Raw genomic sequence first — 24,103 nt, forward strand, 5'->3', positions numbered from 1 at the left:
CTAGCTTGAAGACACAAGCCTCTTAAGAATGTATCCATCTGTGATGTGCAGGTCATATTTTTCTGTATTGGATTGTGTATGATTGCTGTGTATAATGGACAGGTGTTTCCAATTTAAGGTCAAGATCACCTACTACCTGAAGCTGAAGAAATAGCAATGATTAGTATTCAGCTTGCTGCTAGATTCCTGTTCAGCACAGGATTCCACACAAAGAAAGTAGTCCGAGGACCTGCTAGTGACTGGTGAGTATGCATGTGCATTAGAGTATGTGAGTGGAGTGGAGCAGCAGCCATTTCTGCTTTTTTTGTTCAAAGCATTCTGTAATAACTAAGCTCCATGTCAGCTCCTTGTGATTAATTCCTTTGATATTTATTTTATATCTTGAATGTACGGACAAGATACTATGCGCTTCATTTCATGAATTATGTTTTATGGCCGTTACTAAATGAAACACTAGTTTAGTGCTACACAGGCTTTTTTCCGTAGGTATGGCCTTGGAACAAGGCCCAGTCATAAGCCAGAAAACGGCCAAGAGTAAACAAAAGCGATTTTGGAGTGAGAGAGAACAGTAATGCTCCAACTTTCTGTGCCCTAGGCAAAATTGTGCCGCTCTGCTCACATACTATGGTGTCCATGCAGCAACAGTTTTGGCCGTTTCTATGGTCTTTCAGAAAGATTAATTTGATTATGATTTTAGTCACCCCCTTCTCTGTTTTCTTTGTTTAGGTACGATGCCCTGTGCATCTTATTGCGTCACAGCAAGAATGTCCGCAGCTGGTTTGCACACAACGTCCTCTTTGCCTTCCCCACACGGTTCTCTGAGTATTTATTGGAGTGTCCAAGCGCTGAGGTCCGAGGAGCCTTCTCCAAACTCATAGTGTTCATTGCACACTTTTCGCTACAGGATGGACCATGCCCCGCTCCTGTTACCTCACCAGGGTCCTCCACGCAGGTCAGTCACAAGGTTGAAGAGACATAGAAGCTGTTACAGAATGTCTAAAAAGCAGTGAGATGCTAACATCAGCAGACTTGAAATGAGATCTAAATACAGTGGCCCTTATTCATCGAAGTTGTGTAAAACAGCGCAGATTTTATGATGTATATGAACTTCTCTGCGTCTGATTCATGAAACTTCCATACAGTGTATGAAGAAGCGGACATTTGAGGGCAAATCATAAATCAGCTTCAGTTCATGAAATCAAGCGCCAGCCCACCAGCACTAAATTTATATATCATTTACATTAATCACACCCCAATTCATGCAGATGTTTCAGTAGTGAGCCACTAAAACGACACCATTCAAGCAGCTTGTGGGTCAGTGCCTGTGCTCGGTAGAGCTTGTGGTCGAGTAGTGAGTGCACTGCTCTCCCTACTGACCAAACATTACAAAGTAAAAATTATGACTACTGGAAAGAATAAAATATGAAATACACAGAATGTCTTTTTTTTTTAAGTCAGCAGAATGATGTGATTGTATTCCTAAAATACATTTTAAGCCCTGTATTACTGCAGTGTATTAGAGGCTTCACCAGTCTCTGATATGAGAGGCTGTACTGGCTGGTTTTTGTATTAGTCATTTTTTGACCGGTGTCAGTAGTATAAAACAAAAGCATAGTATAATATTTCTTTAAATAGTTTTCAGCATTTGTTTATACCACTCTGCATGTAAAATAAGTACATCCACTTTTGTACTGGATTGCCATTTGCACAAATTATTGTTGTTATTTCTTTTTTTTATTCTTAGCATTGGTATTAGAGATTATATTGATCATTTTGGTTAATTAAAGACAAATCAAGTTCAGGTTGTTAAACCCAGGTATGATCACACAGATGTGCCAAAGACGATGAATAACAAAGCTGTCTGTGACACTTGAGCTAATTTTTGCAGTCAGATTTGTCCGTACACAACTTTAAGGAATAAGGACCTGTGTATGTCAGATAAAGATTTTTATTTATTTATTTATTTTAACTTCCTCTACCCTCTTTTCCTGCTTTTGACTGCAGACCTGTGACAATCTGACCCTGAGTGATCACCTGTTGCGAGCAGTACTTAACCTGCTGAGGAGGGAAGTGTCTGAGCATGGACGTCACCTTCAGCAGTACTTCAACCTCTTTGTCATGTATGCCAACCTGGGTAAGCATTTAAGAGCTGGATGTAGATTTGAGAGAACATAGGTTTTTTTTCAGCTGTTTTTTTAAACAATATTCAAACGTATTTGAAATAGTAAAGGAAAACGATGATTGAACGTCTGATTTTGGGCACTGTAGGTTTGGCAGAGAAGACGCAGCTGTTGAAGTTGAGTGTTCCAGCTACATTCATGTTGGTCGCTCTGGATGAGGGTCCTGGTCCCCCCATTAAGTACCAGTATGCAGAGCTTGGCAAGCTGTACACAGTTGTGTCTCAGCTGGTCCGATGTTGTGATGTGTCATCGCGCATGCAGTCCTCAATTAACGGTGAGTAATTTGTTTACCGTAATAAAGGTATTGGATTGCAAAGTATTCATAATTATGTCTTTGTATAACAACTTTTGTTTTTAGCTATCCTAAACTATATATATGTGTGTGTGTGTGTGTGTGTGTGTGTGTGTGTGTGTGTGTGTATATATATATATATATATATATATATATATATATATATATATATATATATATATATATATATATATATATAATGTGTGTATATATACAGTCTCAGTCTTTGATACAGATTGTCCCACTCCTGCCTTTCAGGTAATCCAGCTCTTCCGAACCCTTATGGTGACTCCAACCTCACGGCCCCCATAATGCCTCTTCAGCAGCTGGTGGCAGAAATACTTTTCGTGCGCACAAGCTATGTGAAGAAGATCATTGAGGACTGCAGTAACTCTGAGGAGACAGTCAAACTGCTGCGTTTCTGCTGCTGGGAGAACCCTCAGTTCTCTTCCACCGTACTCAGTGAACTTCTGTGGCAGGTTTGTCAGGCACTTATCTTTAAGATGTCTCTTTGTGAGGCACCCAAGACAGCTTGTTGTAATGTGTCTTAGTGTCCCCTGATGGCATTAAGAATAACTTATTAGGAAGTTTTGGTCTGTGCTTTGTGGTGTTAGGTGGCATACTCCTATACTTATGAGCTGAGGCCTTATCTGGACCTCCTACTCCAGATCCTGCTGATTGAGGACTCATGGCAGACGCATAGGTGAGCATTACGCATGCATGCAATTGAAGCCCATTGTCACTGTCAAAAAAAATTGTTGTAAATTTCATGATGAATGGACCAGAGGAAATAAAATATCTTTACGCTAACTTGCATTAAATGCTAAGAATGTTTTTCCCATCTCATGTGAAGTTAGTATATTCAAGAAGCAATGCTACGCAGCTTGTGGTCTTTACTAGGGATGCACAATGATATTGAAATCATATTGGTATCGGTAATATCGGTAATAGTTGCTTTTTTAAAAGTGCCATGAAGAAATGTCTTCTACGAAGTGAGCACCAGAGGTAGATATATGCTACAACGTTGTCATGAGGTGGTGCTGTTTACATTGTCTGAACAAGGTTGTCACAGTGTTGTCACAACCTCATTATTCAGGAACGTATAAGGATTCTAGGAGGTTGTGACAACGTACTGACAATTTTGCCATTACGTTGTTACAATGTTGGCAGATAACATTGTCACAATTTTCCGAGGAATTACATCCCAACGTTATGACAGTGTTGTGGGCACCAAAACAATAGGTTGTCACAGCACTGTGGCAAATTAACTGTGTGTTTCCTGGGACATAGTACAGCAGCTGTTGCCAACTCAGCCACTGTGACAAGGTGGTTGTGTGTTTTACACATGTTGATGTGTACCAGTACAACAAAATCATTTTAGGAGTACATTTTTGGTAACAGATAAAGTGGAACATGGGAAAATATACAAACACGGTGTACGTTAGAAGTTAGACTTTGATGCTGGATGAATCAATATCTGTAGCTTATGGTCAGCTAACACAGACAATGATTTCGACCCACTTATTAAATCAGAAAAATCTGCAACGTTTGATTAAAGATTCTTATATAAAGACATAAACTTCAAGTGGATCTATTGCTCTGTATCATTTCATCTTCTAAGATTGGCTGCAATGGTCCAGAAAAAACCTTTTCTGCTGTTTCTTCTGTTGGGTCCAACCTGTCGGGATGATTAACAGGTTGGGAAGTCCATGAAAATCAAACTGCAATCTGGTCAAATGCATTTTTAAAGACATTTTGACACAGTGAGTGTAATAGGTGAGAATATGTAATTGCAAAAAGGAGAGGCACTGTTTCCCATTTACATTTGAATTTTGACATCGTTCTAGCTTGTTGTTCTCTTTTAATAATGCAGCTTCAAAAAAATTATCAGAGAGCGCAAATGCATACAAGTTAAATTACATATTACTTACCATTTTGACACCATTACTGCGTAATCACATAAAGCATGAATATGCAATTCTGGAAAAAATTTTACTTTAAAATATAGCCGCAAGCGGCAATGAGCGGGTCCAAGCACGCATAAGCCCAAGAAGCTCTTATGCACTTTGAGCCTAATAGGCCTAATAAGGCCTAACGCAGTTTGGGCCTTCGAGGCAGAGAGGCTGAAAAGAAGTCTGAGTTAATCTAAAGACCTTCATTTGTCATGAACAATGCAAGGGGCTTTAAACCTAATATATGTTTACATTTCAATTTACTGATCTACAAAGGTTTGAAGGAATACGAGTAATGGTAAAATTTCTGTCTTTGTTGCATTTGCAAAGTATTTTGTTTCTCCATGTTAAAGCCTTTGATAAGCATGACATAATGAGACCCAATGGACCCATAAGGGCCCTTTTAGCATAAAGGACCTCAGTGAAAGTGGGTCAGAATTGGTTCAAAGGTTTCCACATGTTATGAAAATTGATCAGGGACATTCATCAAAGATGTTCACCGAGTTTTGTTCAGATTGAGCTTTTGACCTTGGTATAATAAGCTGTAGTCTTTAAATGAATAATTCAAAATACCAGAGAAGGAGTACAATTTATGACATAACATGTAATTACAAAGTTACTCAGATCCATGAACTGAATCAAAAGACCCCTCTTATGTATCTGTAGACTTTGTAGTATTGTTGTAAGAACATTTTTAAAGATTTTAGGTGTTTTTCAGTGCTAAAGCGCCCCCTATAGGCCAATCAGGATCAAATTTTGCATTCCACATCAGAGTCTCAATGAATAGATATGCATACAATTTTGAGATGATCGGACCAATGACTGATGAGCTATAGCAATTAAAGCTAGCAATGCTATGGCCGCAATGATTTAGTGATGGAGGGAGACCACGATGAGCAAAAAATTGAAAATGTGCTGGATAATTATTTACCTAGAGAGGCTACAGAGTATTTCTCGACCTGTTTTGAGAATTTAGCTTGAAATTCCACGGACTAGTTCAAAAAGTGCTATTTTCAAACAATTAACGATTGAAAAAAAACTATGCACTTTTTTAATAGACTTCTAATGACAAAATGGTTTGGAAAATCTGTACAATTTGAAAAAATGATTTTCATTAATAGCACCCCCCAATGGCCAAATATTTTGAAACTTCAAAGGTTGTTAGAAGGTGGTGAGATAGAGATAGCTGTGAAGTATCAAGAGGATTGGCCAATGGTAAGCCTGTCAAATGTCTGCTGAAAGCTTATTGGCTGATGGCGGCCGTAAATTTAAATATTTTGAAGTGTCCTGAAAGATTCACTTATAGTCTTTGTAATAGATGGTATCTGCAAAGTTTCAACTTGATTGGATGTAGGGATCCTGAGAAACAGCTATGTAGCATTTACAGCGCCCCCTAATGACCTATGTGCACAAAAATTGATAGGCAGTCTCATTAGGAATAAGCCTGTCAAGTTTCAAATTTTTTTGGTGAAGGATTCTCGAGTTACAGATTTTTCAATTAAATAAGAATTATTTCGATTTTTCCAGAAGGATTAATTTGCGTATGGCAGCCATATTGTTTAGAAAATAAAAAATATGCTAGATAATTATTGAGGTTAAGGCTCTTCTGAATTTTTTGACACCAAAAAAATGAGGATAGGATGAAAACTGTAGGACTAGTTCGCAAAAGTAGTTTTTGCATATTAGCCCAAAATCTAAGTAGGCAGAGCTTAATAGTCCAAATTACAAAGTTATTTTGTTGGACCCAAGGAATCAGGAAAAAATTGTCTTGTCTGTCAAAAATCTGGGGAAGGAGTTAAAGGGCCAAACGCGTTGTGTTGCGCAATAGCGCCACCTTTAGGCCAATTGGGCTCATATCGCACGTCTGAGTAGCGGGAGGGACTACTGCCTATTGACCAAGTTTCATGTCTCTAGGACTTGCGGTTTGGTCTGGGCGATTCGTTTTATCGGAGAAAAAGAAGAAGAAGAAGAAGAAAACTCTAACAAAAACAATAGGGTCCTACGCACTTGCCTGCTTGGACCCTAATAAAGCTACTTAAAACGCATCTAAATCTCTGTGTAAATTAAATGTTAATATTAGTGCACCAGGTGGCAAATGTAAATGGAATTATTAGAATTTTCGTTTTGAGTCCAAACTTGCGTGTATGAGTGGAAAATTTAAATTCAGACTTTTTACATTTACATTGCCATTTTGCATATTACATTTTCATTTTAAGTTTGATTCTGATATGCTTCCATATGTTTGTGCACCTCACCTTACTTTAACATTTACTTCAAACTTTCTGCAGGATCCACAATGTGCTCAAGGGAATTCCTGATGACCGGGATGGCCTGTTTGATACCATCCAGCGCTCCAAGAATCACTATCAGAAGAGGGCTTATCAATGCATCAAATGCATGGTGGCTCTCTTCAGCAACTGCTCTGTGGCATACCAGATCCTACAGGTAAGGGGCTCATGTCACCTCCTGGATTTTCGTGTAGCGTTTTCCAAAAGATAAATTTTAAAGAGCCGGTGGGCATAATAAATCCACCGATTTAAAGCCCTTCAGTGATATGTCATCCATGTTTTTTTTTTTCCTCACTCTGAAGAGTAATGGGGACTTGAAAAGAAAATGGACATGGGCAGTGGAGTGGCTGGGCGATGAGCTGGAGAGGAGGCCATACACAGGAAACCCTCAGTATAGCTACAACAACTGGTCTCCTCCAGTACAGAGTAATGAAACCTCTAACGGCTACTTTCTAGAACGATCTCACAGTGCCAGGATGACGTTGGCTAAGGCCTGCGAACTCTGTCCTGAGGAGGTGAGCTGGCAATATAAAAAACAGTATTGTGTGTAACAGTATTGTATTGTGTGTGTGTGTGTGTGTGTGTGTGTGTGTATATATATATATATATATATATATATATATATATATATATATATATATATATATATATATATATATATATATATATACACACATTTTTAGTAAGAAGTATTGATTATGTACCATTATTATTTTGTTTAAATACTTTATTTACAAATGAGCTAAACGTGATTTGCAGGAGCCTGATGATCAGGAAGCTCCAGATGACCATGATTCTTCCCCTCCAGAGGACACAGCACTCTACCCCCACTCACCTGGGACACAGTATCAACAGGTAACACTGTTTGTCTGTGAAGGGGTTCACACATGTTAGAATGTAAGTTTGTAATATGATACAGTGTAAACAGTACACTGGCTAGGTTTCTGTGCCCATGTTTTTAGATGCATTTTGACCAAAAAAGTGTCGACAGTAATGGCAAATGCTGAAATTGTCAGAATTAGCAGATTTTATTATAGTCTTATTTGCATACTTTTTGTGACATTCCAGTTGTTGAAATTCAATTCAGTAGCTAGATAGAAACCTGTGTGCATTCTCCATCAAGCCCTAATAACTTCTTCTATTTTTGTTTTGTTTTTTTTGTTTTTTTGTTTTTTTTTGCACTGTTTGATGACACCAGCTAACCTTTAGTTTAGTTACATTTCATGACAAATGGACTGATAGAAATGCTCCAAAATTACTCCTAAGTAAAATTTTGTTGAATTAACATACATTGAAGTTAAGAATTTTTTCTAAAAAAAAAAAAGTTTTTTGAGGACTGTTTTGCCCTACAACACCATACAGGTATCTCTCTGCCATAAGTGAATTTAAAACAATACATTTTAGGCCATAGAAAATTCTTTTCTCAGAACAACACAATGTATCAGGCAGCATATAAGGCAGCACATTCATAACCATTTCAAATAATGAGCTTATGTTAGCTTTTAGAGGAATTTAATGCTTTGACGTCTGTTACCTTGCTGTGAACAATCCCAAAGCCATGAGTTTCTCTAGAAAAATCAAACTCCCCTGAATGACTTTGTTTACATTTTAGCCATTTAATTGTGCAGAAATGCCTTCTCTCTCTCTCTCTCTCTCTCTCTCTCTCTCTCTCTCTCTCTCTCTCTCTCTCTCCCTCTCCCTCTCCCTCTCTCTCTCTCTCTCTCTGCATAGCCAAACAACCACCCCCATGGGCAACCTTACACAGGCCCAGCTGCCCAGCACATGAACAACCCTCAGCGCCCCCCCCAGAGGCCTCAGGAGAGCTGGGAGGGCACAGAGGAGGTGCCCCCTGTTCAGACGAAAGAGTAGCCAACCGCCCCAAGCCTTGCCTCTCAACCCTGTCCCGACTTCGTCTGACTGACGGCTTTGTTGGGGCATGCCCAGGCCTTACAAGCACCTGCCACCGTTTCTCCAGGACAGAACAACCTCCACGCTCCCTCTTAAACCACCTCTACTCAAGTTGTTCAACTTACTCCTTCCTGCCCAGCTGTAACAGTTACCACCCCTTCCTTTTTTTTTCCTTCTCATGTCTAACTTCCGCCTGTCTCTGTGTCGCAGGATTCAGCTGATTGAGTGTGATAAAACTGGAGTGGATTTGAGTCTCAACACTGACTGCCCTGCTGAGCTCGGTGCACAAACACATGCACACATAAACATGCTGCCTATGTACAGCACTTTGTGTAAAGAAGGATAGCCTGTGGGGTGATTGTGTGCAGTAATGGGGATGGTGTACATAGTGTGTATACATTTTGGACCACTAAGTAACCACCAACTGTAACAGCAACTGCCAAATTTTCTGATGGTGTCCAGGACTTGATCATCTACAAGATCTTTAAACAGTTGGATTACAAAATGTTAATATAAAGGGGAGGGGGACTGCAGACAAGACTTGACACTGAACGTGGGGGAGGAGGTTGTGTTTTCATGCTTCAGATGGCAAGAAGATTACCTCTGCTTGGTCTTGATGGACACTGGTCTGACTGCATTAAGACTAATAAAATCTGATGCCCTTCAATGACTCTTTGCGGGGACTTTGGCTGGACTTTGGTGTCAATATGAGGGTTTGGAACATGGGCAGATCTAAAAGCACTTCTCTGCATTTTTTTTCCACCAATCTTTTTGATATCACTGGGGTAACTTTGGCTGGCTTAGAGTTTGAAGTATGCCACAGAACGCTTCTCTGGGTTTGATCTTGAACACTGCTGCTGTCGTGCTACTACAGCCCTCTTCTTTTTCTCCTGCCGCCACTTTCACCTCTAACATAACGTAGGCCTCATTAGCGGCCATTGTGACTGCTCAGCTGCACAATATCTCCACGGTCCCCGTTTGTCTTTCACTCCAATAAGTGAACATTTAAACTAATAGTGAAGGGTAGCACTTTGGCAGTTGAATAAAAGGAAAGATCACTTTTCAGCTTGGATTCGTCTAGTTGTGACTCAACCCCTAGGACATGTGCCACTTCCCCAGTCGCTGTACAGTCAGAGCCCCCGGCCACCTACCTGTAATACTGTGTCCAAGGAGATTCTGTCAGGGTTGGAGAGTTAGTTTCAGCGTGATGCTTTGTGACTAGCATTCTGTGGGATTTGTCAGCGTCAGAACATACTGTACTGCATTTATTTCATGAATTTGTGGATTTCTTTTATGCTTTTGTCTAAAATACCAAAAAAAACCTTGCAAAAGATGAATCAAGTCCACAATATTATATATAGCTGTTTTCTTTTATAGATGTTATTTTGCTGAATTTGCAAAGACAGTGTTTGATTTAAAAGGAAAAAATGTCTGTTATTTTTACGAGGAGATATTTACTGTACAGAAAAGTCGTGCTCCCTTCTCTGGCCAGCTTTTGATTTGCTGATGGCGTGAGGTTGATTCTGGAGCTATAGTAGCCATGTTTCACTTGAAGGTTTCTTTCTCTGCACAAAAAGTACAATAACAAGCTCATTGCTCTACAAGTAAAAATAAACATGTAAATGCAGTGCGAACTTTATTAGCTTTCTAATGTTTCATTTGTGGTACATTTTGTAAATATCTAATGCACGCAAAAAGTAAAATGAAAAAAAAACATGCATAAATACGGCAAAATGTCTCATGGTTGTGAAATAAGTTGTCTCCTGGTGGATTTTTCCTCAGTAGACTGCATCACATTGTCTGGAGTTCTGTAGAAAATACATGGATTTGCTGGAGGCTGCCCTAAAACGTCTGCCCAAACCAAACCAGTGACCTATAGACTTGGCGTCATAGCCTGACACCCAACTACAGAATCTCAGCAGATCTTTGGTAACACAGGGCGCCGTAATGCTTCACAAGGTTTCCGCCAACTTGTCAGGGAGTGGCAGGAAGCCATATGGACCCAGCGGATTGGTGATTCCCTTCTCGCCCACCTTAAACAAGCACTACAGATCATCATACTCTCAGCCCATCTGTTAAGAATGCTTCCTCCTCCTAGGCTGAGAGGTCTCACAATGTTAAACTTCTTTTTATTTTTATTTTGGCTTTTGTCACCCCTTTTTTTCTGTAAATGTTATTGAGGATCAGATTTGCCTTCTGATTTGTTTTTTGGGTTTAATTTTGAATTCTTCTGAAGCTCTTTTTGTGAAACGTGCATGGATAATATTCCTTGATCTGCCTTAGAGCACTGTACAAACCCAGCACACTGTAAAATTATACTTTAAAAGTAAAAAAATAAAAATAAATGGCATTTAAATTATTAGCCTGTGCCATATATTGTTAGTTGCAAGCTTTAAGGTGATCTTCACAGCTTAGTTTATCACATAAAAAGTATCCATTGTATGACACTGGCATTAGTGAAACAAAATACTAATTCTGTTATGTAGAGTTAGTACTCTGTGTTTTGAACTTTTAGAACTGATGGAACAATCTCTTACTGTTAACATACAGCATCAACACCCAAAATGCCTTTCATTGTGATTTTCTTTTTCTTAAAGTGCTGCCTGATTTCTTGTGGCACTCAATGAGATGAACCTTACAACACAGAGAATTAGCCTTGCTGATCTCCTGAACATATGCTCCTACAAAACCACAACTCAGCCAACAGAAGAGTGAAAATGTAACTAGTTTGTATCACACACATTTCCCAGCTTATCAGGCCTACTTACCATACAGCTATCTCTGAAATCTATTATAGATTATACTCCTTTTCTCTGTAGACACACCTACCTTGTTGAACCACCTTGTCGATGTAGCGTTAGCAACAATAGCTCATCTGTTGCTGTACACTTTGTGTTGGTCATTCTCTCGTCATTCATCAGAGGCCACAGTATGCTGTCTACGGGTTGCTGTTGGCTTGATATTTTTGGTTAGTGGACTATTCAGTCCAGCAGTGATGTAGAGGTGTTTAGAAACTCCAGCAGCACTGCTGTGTCTGATCCACTCATAACAGCTCAACACACACTAACACACCACCGCCACATCAGTGTCACTGCAGTGCTGAGAATGACCCACCACCCAAATAATACCTGCTCTGAATATACCAGAGCAGGATAAAAGGGGGCTAACATAGTATGCAGAGAAAGAGTGGACTACAGTCTGTAATTGTAGAACGTGAGTGAAGCTGAAAAATGAGTGTTTACTCAAGGTAGGTGTTCCTAAAAAAATTGGCCAATGAATATATGTGCTCTTTGAGATGGCTAGCATTCTTCAGCAGATACTTTGCTAAGGTAGGCAATCTGGGAACGTATATATTTCTAAAACATATATATTTCTGTTTATTCCTGGCATATATGTACATGGGATGTGTTATGCGAGATGTTAAAATAGCACTCAAACCCCCTGGTGTCTATTAGCACCACTTTAAAGAAAATCTATATCCGTAAATTTCTCTACAATGCACCAGTTCACATAAAACCAATCGTGACCTTGTTTACATCTCACGGACTGAATTGAATAGGTTTTATAGATTATTTTTGTCAAATCTGGAATTCTTTAAATTTTATATGCGAGTTTGTCTAAGAACGATGCTAAGTGTGCACAGTGGAAATAAAAAGCTATCACTGCTTGTCTATAGACTATAGAACAGGATCGGTAGATTAGGTTGGGGAAATATTTGAAAGAACTCTTCATATATAGTCTTAAACTAGTTGTTAATAACGGGAGAATTATTGAGTGATAGAGAGAGACCCCACTGGTCTGCTTTACATCCCAAGCATCGCGATATTTTTGCACGGTGACGTAGTGGGTGCCTCGGCCAATAAAACTATGCGCTTTCCTCTCCGCTCTTATTCCACCACGGACACAGACCGAGTCTGTAGCAACGCTTAGGTCGAGTTCAGGCGTAGAAACGAGGAAACCTTAGTTTTATCCATCGGAAATAGTACTAAAAACCCAGTACTTGTTATTTTACTTGTGGTTAATAGCTGGCGTGTTGAGTAAACCTTTCCGTTTGAAAGTTACTACGGAACGACGTCGATAAAATAGCACTAGGAGGACAGAGCTACATACCGGCAAACAAAGAAACCCTTTCTCAAAGAAATTACACCTCAACACTCTTTAGTTATGAGTCATGTGGCCGTTGAAAATGTACACGGTCTAGACCAGCAGGTGAGTGGAAACTAATTTTATTTTTCTTTGTTCTAAATTAAACAAAAACACGCGTTTATTAATAAGTTGGGAATAGCGAGCGTTACTCGAGGACCCCTAGCTTGTGCTCGGCTCGGCTAAGCTAGCCAGCTAACTGCGTGTCGTAATTTGCGGGCTAAAATGGAGGTTGGTGGTGTAGATGGAGGTAATGGTGATGATGGCGGAACTGCATATTTCAATGCGGCGTTTGTTTTACCCCAGCAGTTCACCGGCTCACAGCAAACCCGAAACGAACGGCCACTCAGTGGGGATATTTTGTTAAATCTGTCGTGATTCTTTTTAATCAATCTGACAATTTCTTTTAGCTACCACACTTCAACTATTTTTCCACCATGATCGCGAAGTCTGGACAGTAAGCTAGCGAGATTATCTTCACGTTCAGGTTTAGTAGCTAAACGGCTCGCTAGCAGCATTAGCTTAGCTAACTTTAGGCTTTTGTTAACCTGGCTAACGCTAGTAACGTTAAGTTTATTTCGGCCTGCTGGTGCTAACGCTAAATTAACTGCATACCAGAATAGGTAGTCACAGGTATTAATTTAAATCACCGCGTCTTTGGTGTTCACCAAATTCAAACCGAATATTTAGCTTTAGTATAACTGTTACGTTGTAAAACAACCGGATGGCCTTATTAAATGGTATTCATTTTTAACTGTATTTCTGGCAGTAGCTAAGTTTGTAACGTTTGAGGTCGGTTAGTTAAGTTTTACCAAATACGCTTCGCCTGCCATTTTTATACGCTCTTCAGTATGTATATGTATTTACTTATTTATTATAAACTTTACAAATTGTCTGATTAAAAAGATTGTAGCATAAAAGCTGATTACAACCGACACCTTTTTAAGTTAGTTCAGATTGTTTGATGCTGTTGTCGCGCTAGCATTTGCCAACGCATGTCTCCTGTGTATGGACACTTTGTGAAAACCCCCGTATTTGTCTTTTACTCCCTGCATGATTAGTAGACGTTTTTTCACTCGCTTAGTGATGTAGGTTGTTGGCAGAAGCACATGAACTGTAAGGCCTGTAAGCTGTAAGGGCAGGTCCTTGTTGGCTGTAGAGACTCTGCTTCTCTATCAGTCAACATGTGACCATTGTTACTTGGTTCTTCCATTTGTTTAGCTTCTGTTCACTTTAATTCAGTGCACTGTGTTTGGCCTGTTTTTGATTTCCTGTTTATCATCCTCACTTTTCTTACAGATTGCTGTCCTAGACTTGAACTCCGATGTACAAGGTGGAGGCACTGGCCGTGAGTATCCATGTTCTGGGTGCTCTTTGACCCCAGGACTAGTTTAGCAGAGTGACAGTCATGTAATTGATTTGATCAGTAGGCTGTAATCCTCGTGCGTAAAATCCAAATACACAGAGTGGTCCTTACGTGGACCACAGTGACTTGTAATAGCAGAGTCTTGGATAGCATAGAAGTCATCTGTAGAAAAGGCTTTGTCTGATGATTTGTAAATTTGCCATCCTGACAAAAGCTGTTTGTCACCAGGGCGTTACATTCCACCCCATTTAAGGAACAAGGAGGCTTCCAAAAATGGTAAGTGTCCCTTGTCCTCTTTGCTCTTTCTTTAAGCTCTGTTGTCAGAGCCACTAAACTGGTTTTTAAAATGAATTCAATATTTTGTGGTGTTGAATGTAAAGTGCAAATTAAATTTGGTCTTTTTCTTAATGAGTCGACCAAATTTCAAGCATTCCAGTGAATCTGTGGGTGGGACTTGATTGCCAGATTGCAGAAATGTGATGTGGGTGGCTGTAATTATTTATTTATTAAAATTGTGGATATGTCAGTTATATGCATACATGACGAATTGCTTTATTGGCAATGAAGTTTTATACAGACAGTGAAGATTTGGAGAGAAAATGTTAATTTATTTGTAGTTTACGTGACCTTGAGTGGGAAGGCAAAATTTAAACCATACAGAGCTTGTAGGTTACTTGCTAAGGTAGCCAGCTCGCTAGTGAAACTGAGCATGCAAAATTGTGTGGAAGACTATAAAGCATTTTAGAAATTATAAATGCATTAACTTATTCATTAATTTTGCAGATAGTTTTCATTTTGTGTTTTGTATTTTTGAAATTTTTATTTTTACTGCAGTTAACAAGCTTGTGGGTTTTATCTATTCTTCTTTTTTTTTATATATATTTTTTCTAAAATATAAACTGTCGGGTTCAACTACATAACTCTATAGCGGCAAAATTAAACTATTTTGGCTTGATTTCTGCATGGGTCTGCAGTCTGCAATGCATATGCATTGAGGTTTTTGAAAGTGTTTTAAGAAACCGTTGAGCCTTTCAGATTCAGACATCAGAATCACAAATCTCAACTTGACATGATGTGCTTGGATAACACTAACGCCTTGTACATATCAGGAATGTACAGGATTTTTGAAAAATTAAATCTCACTATACTATTGATGGTTGGCGTGCACAGTTCTTTTTTTCTAATGTCTTTCTGGATGTGAACTTTGGAAAACATTGGTCACAGTTCACAAGGTATTGTGTCTAATTAGCAGCAAACATCTCTCTCCCCTTTTTCTTGTTTGCCACAAGTTAATTGGAAACCATGTGAATAAACACATGTCGAGGTTCATTCTGCATCCAGGACCAAGGAGGATTGTGTGATGGTCTCCATTCTTCTAATAGAATAGTTAAGATTAATCAAACTAGTCTTGTGATATACCCCATGTAACACATCCAGAGCACTCTCTTGATTATATACTTTTCTCTTTTAGCAGGAGCTTATTCTTCTGGTAGACAGTATGGTTAATCAGTGCCACCAGGAGCTGTGAGTCTCTGTTTTGATGGCGTTTGCTAAGGGAAACACGTGTGCAAACACAGGCAACAAACTCTTGTGTTTTCATTGAAATTTGGAGAGTAGGCGGTGTTAATTGTGCAAAAAAGTACAATAGTTTTGTAGCTGTCAGATCTGTGGCTACTGCAGACTATGAAACTGGAGTTAGGACATCTATTTTTGATCAATACTTAAATAATTTGAGTATATTAGTGAGGTACAGATGAATACTGCTTTCACAATAAAATGTATGGAGCAACAAGCCCCCCGGGAATCCTGCATGTCAGTAAGATTTACAATTTTGACTACTTTACAAGGATTCATTCCAGATTATCTGCCTTGGATCAAAAAAGCCAAGCCTCTATTTTAGTCATTTTGGCTCCCCACATGCTTCTTCTGATGTTAGTGCTGTATTCTTGTGTATGTGAAGATTCAGCTGGAGGATGGGATGGTGGCCGTAGCAATGGATTTGTAAATGGCTACCATGATGGCCGAGACAACCGCATGAATGGAGGCAGCACTTTTGGCAGCCGTGGACCCATGCGCAATGATCGTGGAGGCAGAGGAGGTTACAGAGGCAGGGGCAGTGGCACCTACCAGCCAGGGCAAAACGCAAGTAGGTGCAGAAGGAGTCATGAATTTGACTGTTGGTGTAGAAACAAGTAGAAGAGAGAGTCTGAACTTTAACTTTATAGGCTTTGGCTATGACAGTAAAGATGGAGCTGGATGGAATGCCCCAAAAGATAATGCCTATAGCAGTTTTGGTGGGCGTTCTGATAGGGGCAAGTCTTCCTTCTTCAGTGATCGTGGATCCTCTTCCAGGGGAAGGTAAAATTACCCTCTTAATCTTAAAGCCTTGAAACAACATCCTTTTGAGCTGTTGTCATGCACTGATTCTCAAACAGAGCAGATATCAAGTGCATATATCTGGATTAACTAGGTATGAGCGTGGAGGTTTTAGTGGCGGCGCAAACAGCCGTTGGGCTGAGGAGTCCAGAGATGATGAGGACTGGTCCAAACCTCTGCCCCGAAATGAAAGGCTAGAACAGTGAGTACTGACTCATGCACTTTGACTAGAACAGTGACTGCTGACCTATACACTTTGACTTCTTTTTCCACCTGTCTGATTTGTCTTGTCCCTCACAGCGAGCTGTTCTCTGGAAGCAACACAGGGATTAACTTTGAGAAATATGATGACATTCCTGTTGAAGCCACTGGCCACAACAGTCCTCAACACATTGAGAGTGTGGGTGTCCTAATGTAGTAATTGGAATCTGTTTCTTGCATGCTGTTAAGTCTAGATTGCCTTTATGGTTGAAGTTGCCCATGTGTGAATTGTTATGAAATGACTTGTGCAGTTCCATGATGTGGACATGGGAGAGATCATTATGGGCAACATCGCTCTGAGTCGCTACACACGCCCCACTCCAGTCCAGAAACATGCTATTCCAATCATCAAATCCAAAAGAGACCTTATGGCATGTGCACAGACAGGTCAGATATCAGTATGACTTGGCCAGCTTGAGTCTGTCTTAGTATGTATGAGGAAGTGAAGCAGTTGAGTTGATGATCTGTGTTCTCTGTCTCAGGATCTGGTAAAACTGCAGCCTTCTTGCTGCCAGTGCTGAGCCAGATTTACACAGATGGGCCAGGAGAAGCCCTGCAGGCTGCAAAGAACAGTGCCCAGGTAGGTGTATATGTGCTTATGGCTTTAAAGTTTTTGAATCGACTCTTCTTAAATTGTGTGGCTGAGATGATGCATTTTATTTCTTTAGGAAAATGGAAGATATGGCCGCCGTAAACAGTATCCCATTTCGCTGGTTCTGGCTCCCACTAGGGAACTGGCTCTCCAGATATATGATGAAGCCAGGAAGGTAAATACTCATTCCAGGTCATTGGACTTTTTTATTTATTTATTTAACTGTGTTCAGTTTCATAACCCCCACACTTTCTCCCCCCCCCCCTTTCCTTCCCTCTCCCCCTCCTCTTCCCCCAACCTATGTAGTTTGCATATCGTTCGCGGGTGCGGCCATGTGTGGTATATGGAGGAGCCGATATTGGCCAGCAGATCCGAGACCTGGAGAGGGGCTGCCACTTGCTAGTGGCCACACCTGGCCGTCTAGTAGACATGATGGAGAGGGGCAAGATTGGCTTGGATTACTGCAAGTGAGTGGTCTGTCTTTTAAGAGAATCTGTTTTAGTATACAAGCACATGACCAAGACTATAATAAATTTTGTTCTGGGACAATAGGGAGAGTCTCCCTAAAATGGTTTGATTCTCCATCTGAACTTCTGTGTTCTTTGTACTGCAGTTACTTAGTCCTAGATGAGGCTGACAGGATGTTGGATATGGGTTTCGAGCCACAGATCCGACGTATTGTGGAGCAGGACACCATGCCTCCTAAAGGCCTGCGCCAAACCATGATGTTCAGTGCCACGTTCCCAAAAGAGATCCAGGTAAGAAAACTGTTCATATAGGTTACATGCAGTCTGCCACAAACATGTCCAGTTCTTTGAAAGATTTATTTCTTACTGCCAGGGATATTCTTTCATTTGTTCGTTCACTCCAAGTAGCATTTTTTTTGGATTAACTGGCTGTCTTGGATGTCCTGTAGATCCTAGCACGTGACTTCCTGGATGACTACATCTTTTTGGCTGTGGGACGTGTGGGTTCCACCTCTGAAAACATTACCCAGAAGGTGGTCTGGGTTGAGGAAAGTGATAAGAGATCCTTCTTGCTCGACCTTCTTAATGCCACAGGTGACTATTATATCAGCTATGTAGTTATCTACTCATGTAATGAAGCATTTAACAGTTTTGAGACACAGAGCTCCACACAACATCCATGTTTGACATGATGGTCCAGCCAGTCAGCAATGAGTTTTAGATAAAGCCTATTAGGAACATTCTCCATTTTCTTGTACATGGTAATATTCATCTAATGTGATCAGCTACACTGTAAATGGAACTGTTTTTAGTGTGCTAGGAATACATAAAGCTTATTGTCAGGTCTGGTTTTATCCAAAGTTATACCAAACGAGGTTCAGGACAGCACTGGGGAAAGCAGGGAAAAACCTGGTGAGTAGAGATTTTTATCCCCAGTGGACCTGCAAGTCTCATCACAACTTTATTTTGCTTGAAGCTTTGTTTACATGCCGTCAGTGTCTTGTTTATCTTTAATATAAATCTTGTCAGTGACTTGTGCATGTGAGATGTTTTGTAATGTGCCCCCCCCCCCAGTGTAGACATTTGTCCTTGTCCACAATTGTTAATTTATCATTTTTATAAAATGTGTTATCACATTTTTGTTCATGAGCCATCATTCTCCATCACCCATCTTTGGAACTATAGAACTGTATGGCCACACTCTACCCGACGTTTAATATTCTTCCACAATTTTGAGCTCCCATGAGAGACACTTGTGAGTGATGTTTGTTTGTCAAAATCATTATCCAGTTGCTGGCATCCAAAAACAGACTCCAGACTCAAATTGTTCTGCCATGTTAACTCAGCTTCTCTCTCCCACAGGTAAAGACTCTCTCACTCTGGTATTTGTGGAAACAAAAAAGGGTGCCGATGCACTGGAAGACTTCCTATATCGTGAGGGCTATGCTTGCACCAGTATCCATGGTGATCGTTCACAGAGAGACCGTGAGGAAGCACTCCATCAGTTCCGCTCAGGGAGATGCCCTATTCTGGTCGCCACTGCTGTAAGTTGTGTGTTGTGTGTGGTGTGTTAATATCATTATTTAAATCTTTGTCTAATAAGGATTGCCCTTTAGCCAAATTACTGTTTTGAGAAGACAGACTTGGGTCTGTTTCCTGGACAGGGAATATGCCTAATCCTGGACTACAAAAACATGGCTTAAACCCTTTCTCTTTGCCTGTCTGCCTATAAAAAAAAAAATTATATACACACACATTTAATTATGATATGGGCTGCTTCTGTGGTCCTAGATTGAATACATATGATTTGTGGCCATGGCACTTAATGAGGGTGCACAGATCAGAATTTATGTGGGGTGTGGATTAATTTGTGATCGTATTTTATTTGGATGTGTGCATGGGGTTGTCTCAGGATGCAAGTTTGTTCACGTTAGAGGTGGATTTGAGTCACTTACCCACAATCATGTTAGAAAGATCAGATCTGAGAATTTAGCAGTGAAGCTTGTGAAGTGATCGTAGCCTATGAAAATGAACAAAACGCACCGAGGTGCCCAAACATTTGCATGCTATTGTAAATCCAAAAGTGCTGAAGTAGCAATTAATAAAATGTTTCATTTTGATGCTTTTCTGGCATTTGAAGATTTGTAAGACTCACTTAGCAGCTGACTTGTGGCTTCATCAAGAGAAAGGAAATGTAAACAAAGATTCTAGGCTGACGGCTGGTGTCAGGCTGCGCTTTTGACATTGTATGCTTAAGCTGTGGGTCTTACGACTTGCATTTCACCAAAAATCTGTTATACTGTTCCACGAATGTGAATAAGTTTGCAGCCCTACTTGGGACTTTCTCTTTTGAAGGGCATGTCTGTCCCTCTCTCAGCCATTGTCTTGCTCTTATAGGTGGCTGCCCGTGGTCTGGACATTTGCAATGTGAAGCATGTCATTAACTTCGACCTGCCCAGTGACATTGAAGAATATGTCCATCGAATTGGTCGTACTGGTCGTGTGGGCAACCTTGGTAAGAAATGACCTTATTTGTTAACTGATTTACAAGAATGGCTGGCTGTGCATTTTTGTGTATGTTCACGGATCGATTTTGACAACGTGCTTGCTTGTTTAGGTCTTGCTACCTCGTTTTTCAATGACAAGAACAGCAACATTACCAAGGACCTGCTGGACATTCTGGTTGAGGCTAAACAGGAAGTGCCATCCTGGCTGGAAAGCCTGGCGTATGAGCACCAGCATAAAAGCAGCAACCGTGGACGCTCAAAGAGGTGACAACACACTCATTTTCTGCTTTTTCAGAGTTATTTTATCAATGTTACTCAGATTAAGGCACTGGTTTCAGGTTTCTTAAAACAAGGCCTGAAGTCTTTGGGAGAATGTGAGGAATCAAATTTGGTGCTCGTTTGGGTTTTTTTTTTGCCTCTTGATTCAGCCTGCATCTCTTCAAACTGAGCATCAGCCAATAACTATCCACCAATAAAGCAAAGCTTTTTCTGTTGAAATTTGTTAGATTCTCTGGTGGGTTTGGAGCCAGGGATTACCGGCAAACCAGCAGCAACAGCAGTAGCGGAGGCTTTGGTAGCCGTGGCAGCCGTAACACAGGGGGACATGGTGGAAACCGCGGATTTGGTGGTGGTAAGGGTCAGTTTCGCTCAGGAACACCCTGATTGGGGGAGGAGCCTTAAAAGCTTCTTTTTACATTCATTGCACTGATGCACTTATTTTAATTGTGTTCATTTTGCATAAACAGACCACAGTCTTGTTTGTTTTGCCCACATTAGGAAAAAACACACATTTAATATAATCTTGAATTCTTTGTCCTCAGGTGGATTTGGAAATTTCTACAACAGTGATGGCTATGGAGGAAACTACTCTCAGGTGGACTGGTGGGGAAACTAAACCCCTTCCCCACTTTCCATCTTTCCAAACCCACTCTCCACGATCAGTGGGTCACCATGCCAAACTCACTGAATGGAAACCACATGTAACTTAGCCAGACTGTATACCCTGTGTAGCTTTCAAGAACTTGACAGTACATTACCAGCTGTGATTCTCTGACCACATCCCAAAATGAAGCGTACCGCTGGCTATAGGAGATGGGGTCGCCAGGGCAACTGAAGGTTTGTCCACAGAGGAACCAGTCTCCAGACCTGCTCGTCTGTAGAAAAGGAAAAAAAAATCCAGAAAGTATACTTCATTAGAACCTTTTTTTTGACTCCTTTTCCACTACATCTCATTGCTTTTTTTGTAGTAATTGAGAATCATTTGTTTGTTAATGTACTGTGCCTTGAAATTTTGACTTCTGTTATTCCTTTTTAAATGTCAGACTGGCTAAGGCTTGGCCACAGTTAAGATTTTTATTGTGTTCCTGCTTGTTTTTCCAAAATTCTTATTCATTTTGAAGGCAAGAAAATTTAAGCTTGAGCTTAATCAAACCTTGGCAAACTCTGGGATGGGATGCATGATCTTGTTCTGAACTTGTAACAGGGTCACCAGGCTGTCCCTCCCTCTATTGGCTTTCACTCTTGCTTAGCAAACAAATATAATGTGCTGCAAGGGAATGAACATAATGCAAATGTTAATCTTGCTCACGCTATCCTGGAGAGGTACCTCTTAGGGACGTGGTAGTCGCTAAAAAAAAAGAAATACCAAGCCATTCCAGTTTATGATCTTAATATCCATAGTAATTTGTGAACTGTGTGTACCTCCGTTCACGCCAGTGTTTGGATACACAGTGCTTGAACGCTCCCACTCGTGAGTTGTAACATTTCAGGCAGCTAGTTCAGTACTAAAGACTAGCCATTTAGTGGAGTGGTGTTAGGTTATTCATTCTGTTTTCTTACTTGAACTATTGTGGAAGTGGCAATTGGATTTTTTTCTTTTTTTTTGTTTACTTTTATCAAGTAGTTCTTTAATGAAATGGTGTTCTCAAAGCTACTGCCATAGTGAAAAGTTCAAATGGCTACATTAGGACCACAGTGTCAGAGTGGACTGGCTCTAAAGGCCAGGCCCGTCTCTGCAGTAATTCGCATGCTAGTGTTCTTGTTTTTTTGGTCAAGGAGATTCAGATTTCTGCAGCAGGCTTTTGTTTTCATTACGAAGAACGTCATCCAGATCTTCATTATACTTCTCTCTCTTTTCCCAAGCTGCGTTGAATTTCGAAAAGACATCCTTGGGCTTGCACTAGAGACGTGGCTCCCCTTTTTGAGACCCCAGGAGCTTGGGGCAAACTGGGTGCTGGACAAAATCAGGAATGATGTACACAGGAAAAGGAACTGCACAGGGTGAGGCGAAGGCTGACGGGATTGCAGTTTAGGCATAACACTTTCTATTTTTTCCTTTTTTTTTGTTGTAGTGAATGAGGTTTCCATGGCGTCCTGGCCAAAGACAGGGTTAGTTTCCCCATCCCTCTTTTTACTGTTTGTTACGGTAGTTGAGCTGCCGTGTGGTACCATGGAGACGAGACTGTCGGTCAGTGTAACTGGCAGTGCTCCCCTCTCCCTTTCAATGGGCGAGGTCTACGGAGGGTGGGACGGATACTACATTTAACTGAAGTGCAATAGATTTCCTCTCATGCGTGTTGTGCCTTTGACATTTAAAGAAGTTTGAGAAATGGTGAACTGAAGCAGATGCACTGACAGTATTGTGGTAACTTGAGATGAGTGGTGCTATTTAGGTTTAGGCCCATGTATGTTATGCCCATCAAGTTTTACAAAATTCTTTTATTGCACAGCTAGAGTTTTATATAAATGTCTTGTGTGCGTGTCCTTAAGCTTCCAAATAATTGTGTGTGAAGACCTGAGAAAAAAGAAAAAAAGGACGCGCAGCTTGTTTACAAAAGGGGAAGGGTTCTCAATATTTAACCAGGATCGATTTGGGACCAGGGAGTCAGCAGTGGGGAATTTAGCTATTTGCACACAGATTACTAGATTCTACTTTTGCTGCTAGTTTGTGTAATTTATTGAGCATTTTTGAGAAATATTTATTTTTATAAGCCTAAAAGTGATAGTTTCAAGTAACTTGACCAAAAGACAGTACAAAAACACTGGCACTTGAATGTTGAATGTCACCCGTATGCGTGAAATTTATATATTTCGGGGTAGTGTGAGCTTTTTAATGTTTAAGGTCATTTTGGACTTGTTGAAATCCATACCTGTAGTCTCAGCCAAATATTTCAATCACATACTTAAATTGGCAGCCAACATTTGAACGTTAACAACCATGCCAAGGTTTGGACAAAAGTTATCAAAACATTTTTCCTAAATGCATAAGTGCAAAGTGTCCAGATTGTCTTTTCCTTTTTCTGTTGTAATTTTTTTTTATTATTTTATTTTATTATTTTTTTTATACAAATCCTTTTTTTTGGTTCGTTTTTGTTTTTGTCCTCCTCCCCCCCTCTCCCCCCTCAGTGAATGTCTGGCACATGGCAATCTTAAGGAAAAACATGTGGTTATTCTCTCTTGTTGCATTTGCAGAAATTGGGCATTTGGAAGTGTTGTTCTCTATCTGGTTTGGTGACCAATTCCGTTAGTCTTAATTAACAAGCAGCTGTTGAATGTCAGTAAGGACAGAAAAAGACAGGCTTTTGATTCACCAAACCATGACAAAGAACATCACCGGAGCCCTTAGAGTTAGAAATTGCTTTATGTACTAGTTTAGAAGCTGTGCACTGCACGAGAAAAACGTTTATTGTATGATTTTACCAAAATAAAGTTTGAAATGGCAAATATGCAAATTGCTGTGAGGTGCTCTCTTTGCCAAGGGTTGTTTTGGGT

The 24,103-nt window shown here is 40.2% G+C and overlaps 2 protein-coding genes across 7 annotated transcripts in view; both read left to right on the plus strand.

Annotated features, from left to right (window-relative positions):
* Positions 1-10,979, plus strand: part of LOC118808099 (probable ubiquitin carboxyl-terminal hydrolase FAF-X) — a 42,255-nt gene extending 31,276 nt beyond the window's left edge. For both annotated transcript variants that reach the window (XM_036570510.1, XM_036570511.1), the window contains exons 36-45: positions 119-242; positions 727-952; positions 2,005-2,134; positions 2,269-2,454; positions 2,731-2,951; positions 3,087-3,175; positions 6,713-6,869; positions 7,015-7,227; positions 7,472-7,567; positions 8,444-10,979. In XM_036570510.1, the coding sequence (XP_036426403.1) occupies positions 119-242; positions 727-952; positions 2,005-2,134; positions 2,269-2,454; positions 2,731-2,951; positions 3,087-3,175; positions 6,713-6,869; positions 7,015-7,227; positions 7,472-7,567; positions 8,444-8,581 (1,580 nt within the window). In that variant the 3' untranslated portion in view covers positions 8,582-10,979. The remainder of the gene's footprint in view (positions 1-118; positions 243-726; positions 953-2,004; positions 2,135-2,268; positions 2,455-2,730; positions 2,952-3,086; positions 3,176-6,712; positions 6,870-7,014; positions 7,228-7,471; positions 7,568-8,443) is intronic.
* A 1,550-nt stretch (positions 10,980-12,529) lies between these two features.
* Positions 12,530-24,057, plus strand: ddx3xb (DEAD-box helicase 3 X-linked b). 5 transcript variants are annotated; one of them, XM_036570524.1, is made up of 19 exons: positions 12,530-12,829; positions 14,063-14,111; positions 14,358-14,405; positions 16,090-16,275; positions 16,355-16,487; positions 16,600-16,707; positions 16,806-16,905; positions 17,018-17,153; positions 17,249-17,346; positions 17,435-17,533; positions 17,665-17,825; positions 17,972-18,116; positions 18,275-18,419; positions 18,687-18,737; positions 19,188-19,369; positions 20,223-20,340; positions 20,443-20,596; positions 20,839-20,969; positions 21,154-24,057. In XM_036570524.1, exons 1-19 carry the CDS (start codon positions 12,785-12,787, stop codon positions 21,225-21,227), a joined length of 2,163 nt encoding a protein of 720 aa, XP_036426417.1. In that variant the 5' UTR covers positions 12,530-12,784; the 3' UTR covers positions 21,228-24,057. The 5 variants fall into 5 exon arrangements, with proteins under 5 accessions (XP_036426417.1, XP_036426418.1, XP_036426420.1 ...); XM_036570525.1 differs by having other exon boundaries at positions 20,839-20,963; XM_036570526.1 differs by lacking the exon at positions 12,530-12,829 and adding an exon at positions 12,983-13,013.
* Positions 24,058-24,103: the final 46 nt, after the last annotated feature.

This window comes from Colossoma macropomum, unplaced genomic scaffold, assembly GCF_904425465.1.
Source record: "Colossoma macropomum unplaced genomic scaffold, Colossoma_macropomum, whole genome shotgun sequence".
Classification (NCBI taxonomy): domain Eukaryota; kingdom Metazoa; phylum Chordata; class Actinopteri; order Characiformes; family Serrasalmidae; genus Colossoma; species Colossoma macropomum.